Source organism: Seriola aureovittata, chromosome 6 (assembly GCF_021018895.1).
Source record: "Seriola aureovittata isolate HTS-2021-v1 ecotype China chromosome 6, ASM2101889v1, whole genome shotgun sequence".
NCBI classification, from domain to species: Eukaryota; Metazoa; Chordata; class Actinopteri; order Carangiformes; family Carangidae; genus Seriola; species Seriola aureovittata.
The window spans coordinates 7,830,215-7,836,240 of NC_079369.1; the positions used below are offsets into that span (position 1 = coordinate 7,830,215).

The window sequence follows — 6,026 nt, forward strand, 5'->3', positions numbered from 1 at the left end:
AATTACAAAAGAAAACTACAGAGCACAGTTTGGAGTTTCACTGTTATTCTAACTTTGAAATCGCAAGCTATCAAGACAGAAGTTATTAACATTTCCCAATTATTTCATTTTCTCCCACAGCGGTTTGTATCAAGCACAGAACTCAAACCTTGATCCGCACCCTCACACCCCCCTGGTTTTTGACTCAAACCACTAAAGCAATGTTAGTTCTCAGCTTTTTTTCTATGTAAGATTACAGGTTTCTCTCATAAAAAACACATACACAGCACATAACACAAAATGTCAATTTAAATATCTACTCTAAGCGATAAGATAGATGAGACAGAAAAATGTACACCTGTCCTTTAATTCATAATTCTTATAATTGTTGTAATTCTTAAAATCATTAGATAGAAATAGATAGTTATATAAATGTATATAACTGTCTGCTCTTATGGCTTTTCTAGGTAATAATGATCAGTTTTTTCCAGCCCCCACTTTGTCTACAACGTAAATAGTAGTACCCCTAGGTGGCAGAGTATACCAACATTCAGTTGTCCTCACAGGAATTTGATCAGTGTAATCTGGTGGAAAAACAAAAACCTACACCCTAATCTGTAATATAAAACAAAGTGTGTTTGTTGAGCTGTAAGGAATGGTCATGAAGTCAGAACAAACTGGTGGGAGAAAGAGAGAGAGAGAGAGAGAGAGAGAGACCTTTAAATAAGAATGTGAGCTATTGTTCATTGCCACGACCCACTTATGAGCTTCATTCCTTGGCAGCTGCAGGTTCTCCCTGAGATACTACTATGCATATCCTCTGTCTGCATTTGTGTGTGTGCTTTTACTGCATGTTTGTATGTTATATTATTGACATTTTAATGATAGCAAGTGTTTTCTTCTGCTTCCCTAAATCCATATGATTATTCTCCATGCATGTAAGTCCTTTTGGGGTCATTTATAGTCGCTTTTATATCAACCATCATATGTTCTGGAGCTGCAAAATGTTATGTACCCACTCAGGTACTATAGTATTATTATCTCAGTTTAGGTAATGGGCTTTACCCACCGCCCACCATCGTATGAAAGGTGTTAGTGTTTGTGATTTCACTGAGCAGTCAAGTGTTTCCTCACTCTGATGCTTGCTCTAGATTCTACATCAAGGGATCCTTTTGCCGCTTAGGAGTATGCTTGAACGTGTGTGTCTGTGTTTGTGTGAATTTGAGGGAGGGAAGTCGGGAGGTGGGGTGGAGGGGGATGCACCCTGGATGACTGAACGGCTACGATTGCGACAGCCTGAGCCAATCAGCCGGCGAGCACCGTGCCTCCTGATTCTTAATTGGCTGGCTTTCCCGGTGAGCGCAGCTGATCCACGGAGCCAGCTGGTTTTATCAGAGAATGAGCCGGGGCCACAGTGGGAGAGGAGAGGCAGAGATACAGAGGCAAGATTCAGAGTGTGTGTGTGTAGCAGCCAGTAATTATTCTCCAGTGTCTGAGCCAATCAAGAGCCACAGACCATTTAGATACTCAGTCTGTTCCCAGGAAAAGAAGTAGGCAGTGTGTTCATTGAATCAGCGAAAGAAAGAAAGGAACGGAGGTGGTCTCTTTGGAACGGCACAGCTTCTCTTTTCTCATATTCGCCAAAACGTGCTTGGTGAAAACAGATGGACAAGATGAACCACAGCTCAGCTGAGGCAGAGGCTGAAACCATAGAACCACTGCGCTACCTCAGGTAGGCACCTGCCCATCTCTGTGGCATCTCTCTCTCATGGACTCACTGCTGTTCTATTCTATTGCTTTTCTGCCTCTTCATCTCTGTTTCAAACTGTTCTTTCTCTGTTCTGCTCTCCCATTCTGTTTGGTTTACAGTCACACAGTTCACAGGACTGTTCTTAAACCAGTGGACAGTGGGAGAAAGAGATAAATAGTGGCGCGTAGGACCCAAGAGAAGTCTTCACATGAACAGTCTGTGTGAATCAGAGCAAGCTTGAGATGAGAGGGAATAATAAGAGATCAATTATTTAAGTCACCAATACTGGTGATGATGATGATGATGAAGGGGATTATAATGATGCCTGCAGAAATATGATGGTTCATCCTAACAAACTCACTCTGCTTTGCCCGCCTTGATTTTTTTTCATTGCTCCCATTCCCCTCTGCTGAAGCCTCAAATTGAATTACATTTATGAGCTTTTATTCAATTAGGAGGCCCATGTTTAATTTGGCATCACATAGTACCAACCAAGCCAAGCATCTCATGATTCAGTATATTTGTGGATCAAGTTTGTTATGCAATTGAAGTTTAGGATGGTGTATGTGCCCCTTGTTGCACCAGTTTTACTTTCAGAGTGACAGGAAGACAGAGATTTTTGAATTTGAGAAACAAAAAGAGAGGTAATGCTCTAATCTAATACGTGTGTATGTGTGGTGTGTTTGCAGATATACAGTACGTATACCGAAACACACGTAAATTGTTTTTCCAACCTTTGATACAGACACATAAACCCACAGACTGCGCATGCACATATTGATTATTCTGTTGGGCTCCACTTTAAATTCCAAGTGACAGTCTGTAGTCCTTCTGGGATCAACGCTAACTAAACAGCCTTTAGTCATCATCACGGTCAAAAATTAGACACCAAAATTGCAGCTCACATAAGGTGACATGTTGGCCTGACAATCAAAGAAGGCACAGATTAAAAAACTAAACCAAACATAATAATAGAAAACAATCTATTGCCCATTAGGTTTAAAAGCTTTTTATGTAGCTAACTTAAGGCAGACCTCAGTTTTTAACACAGAATTACAATTACATTTGTGGATGTGGTGCAGCTGAATGAACCATACTGACAAAGACATTTTTTTTGAAAAAGCACAGTATATTACAAACAAATAACATTTTACATAAATAGCTAGAAGCTAAATGTAAATTTGGGCACCACCGTTAAAGGGCAACTCCACACATCAAAGTCTGTTTACAAGTTTGATAAACTGCCTCAAGTGATGTCAGTTGAGTCAGCGCCAGGTCTGAGGGCTGAAAGTTTGAAAATGAAAAAAAAAAAAAAGAATCTGTGGGTGTGAAGATAGAAAGAAGAGAGTTTCCATATCTCTGTTGCCTGCTCTTCAACTCGAGGCTAAATTAACCACCAGTAGCATTACACACCTGAACCTCCGACCAAACTGTTAGCAGTAGATAATGTAGGCACCGGGCACCAGATAAGGAAGTAGTGGAATATAAAAGATGATTGTGCTACATTGATTTTTATCCTAACAAAAAAAAACAACTGTCCATCATGAGTCTAACAATGTTACAGGAGTGTAATGCTAAATTGGTGGGATACTCTACGGTAACATATTGTGTATCTATGTAGGCAATATAAATGCTATGATAAGCTGTATAAAGGCACATATGTGTACACACATGCACACAGACAGTGGTACATACTGAACCCCTTTAAATAGAAGGAATTGTGTTATTCTGCAGTATGATGACAGGATTAGAGTGTGAATGGCTGAATGCTTTCTAGCCTTGCTGTTTTTGTCTCTGCTTAATCAACTGTAAATCGGGTGTGTTGTCACTCAGGAGGAAACATCACTCTTCTCTTTCTTCCGTCAACACATTTCAAATAGGATGATGCATTTAATATAACCAAGACAGATGGCTTCCCTTTTCTGTTGATTCTTTTTGTAAATACAAATCACTCTGTGTGCCCCTAATTGATTTTACAGAATGTGTGGACATACGGTGCCTAAAGACGCCGTCATACGGAACACTGCATCTCCGCTGAGACTCATGTATTTAATGTAACCCTCACAGTTACTGTCATTGATTTAACTGCTTTAAGCTCCACACACCAGTCTGCATCGCATTCTTTTTGCTATTGCCATGTCAATCAGTGCATGTGCCTATACATTAAATCGGTTCAATAATGTATATAATTACACCCTTTGCGCTGCCTGCATTTACATTCTTCTCCATGTGTGTTGCAATCAGAGCAGCTGAGGCTGGCAAATTAACCATCACCCGAGAGGCTTCATCCCAGTCCGAAGACTCTCCGATCTCTGCAGCTTCATTGGGGCTGGCAGTCAGTTGAGGCAGTCAATTAAAGCCCCCATATAATACTGCAGGAGTAATTGATTATACAGTTACTATCATCACCAGGGTCTATGTATGTGAATGTGCACATGTGTGTGTGCATGTATACGTAGTGCTTGTGCGGTGATTCTATGATAATTCATTCTAAAATGATATATAGACATATATCCACGGTTGTTGCCAATCAAGTTGATAGCTGACAAGCAGCTGTCATAGCAACCTGTTTAAGCAAAACCTTGGAGATGATTTTGTGAACAAAGAAAAATTTGGATCTAATTACTGTCTGGCGCTATAAGCTCTTATGATTTATGTAAAAAACAGGAGATTATATTAGCCCCGAGAAACCCTTGTGATAAAGCTGTTCAATGATCTGATATAATTATATAGAAAATTGTAAGTAATGTATTTGCCAGAGGCGAGCAGAAACCCATTAAGTTATGCATGAAAATCTAAATACGTGATGATCCTGCTGTTTTAGTGTGATAATGGTTGTGACTGCAGGAAGATCCAAATTCATTCAGAGCACGACTCATCTTGTGCTCTTCTGTTTTTTTTTGTGTTAAACACACTGTAAGATTTTCTTTTTATATTTGTTTCATCATGTGTGTATACATACATATGAAACAAATATAAAAAGAAATAACTTAATTCATGCCTTTAATAAAAAATTTTTTCAACACAGTCCATACACATTAACAGAAAGTAGTAGTTGCACATTAAAGTAAAGGTACTGCAGAGGCACTTGATGAGATGCCTGAGGATGTCGATAACCTTGGTGGTGGTTCTGAGCTGGTGATGACTTGGTCTTGGATCAGGCACAGTCGCTGGCTGCTGTCTACAGTTTTTGAAAGGTCAGATAAGTAAAATGCACAAGGGGAATTCTGGACTTGTGTGTGTGATTTATTCAGACAAATTAAGTGGCTCTACCTCTGTTTCCGAAAGGTCGATGCTCCTTGTTGTCTACATTTCACCACCTCAAGCTGTTCGATTGTATCTGTTCTTTACTATCAAATAACAGCAAATAATGTTCTAGCAGCAGGGGAGACCTGAAAATATCTGAGTATAAAAGCCTGAATATTTTCCAAGCTTCTCTGAATTTTAGAAACTATTCTGAGCGGCATTTTTTTTTCAGGGATGACTCATCAAACATCTGCCAGCACAATGTGCCACATTTGTTTAATTCAAAGCATTACACGGTGTATTTCTATGATGCTCTTTTGAATGTAATTAGACACTTTTCTCCCTCTGGATCTTTCTGATATTTTTTCTCTTCGTCCTCCTCTCTTCATTCTGACAGTGATGAATGTTCTGGCTCTTTGGTCCACCTTTCCCCTTTTGCCCACATCACCTGGGATCTGGAGCCAGTCGCACAGAGAAATATTAGTCTGGTCTGAGATATTTTCGTCTGCCTTTCAATTTGCTGGCCTGCCTGACTGTCTGTCAGTTCTGCTGCCAGTGTGTCAAGCTGTCTGACTTTACCCGCTTTGCTTTCATGTCTCTTTTTACCTTGGAAACAATGCATATTAGGCTTATTGTTATTCCTTTGGCTTGCCTCCCTCCTTTCAGATCCCTGCCACCAATTCCCATGTTAGCAGCTCCATTTGCCTGTGTGGCAGCGCAGGTATTTATTTATAGGCCAAATGTAATGATTGGGGCAGAGGGGTTGAGATGCAGAGAGGAAGAATGGAGGGGGAGAGATGATTTGCTACCAGTGCAGTGTTTGGCCATAATTTTCCTCCTCCATTAAAGTCAGATTAGCTGCAAGAGTTCTCCATTACTATGTTTGAGAGAGGTGCATGTGGGGAAGAGTGGGGTCGAAGGGAAGCATGATGAGGACTGAGGCCTGGTTTCAAGTGAATTATAGTTATATTTCTATGGCAGCAAAGTGTGAGATAACATAATCAAAGATGTAGCCAGACAGCTCTAAGTGCATTCACACAAAATGATTCAG

General features: G+C 40.2%; 1 protein-coding gene across 1 annotated transcript in view; it reads left to right on the forward strand.

The window, feature by feature from the left end:
* The first annotated feature begins 1,364 nt into the window (after positions 1-1,364).
* yjefn3 (YjeF N-terminal domain containing 3) overlaps positions 1,365-6,026 on the forward strand; it is a 60,185-nt gene continuing 55,523 nt past the window's right edge. Inside the window, exon 1 of the mRNA XM_056379020.1 lies at positions 1,365-1,711. Within this exon, the coding sequence (XP_056234995.1) occupies positions 1,644-1,711 (68 nt within the window). The 5' untranslated portion in view covers positions 1,365-1,643. The remainder of the gene's footprint in view (positions 1,712-6,026) is intronic.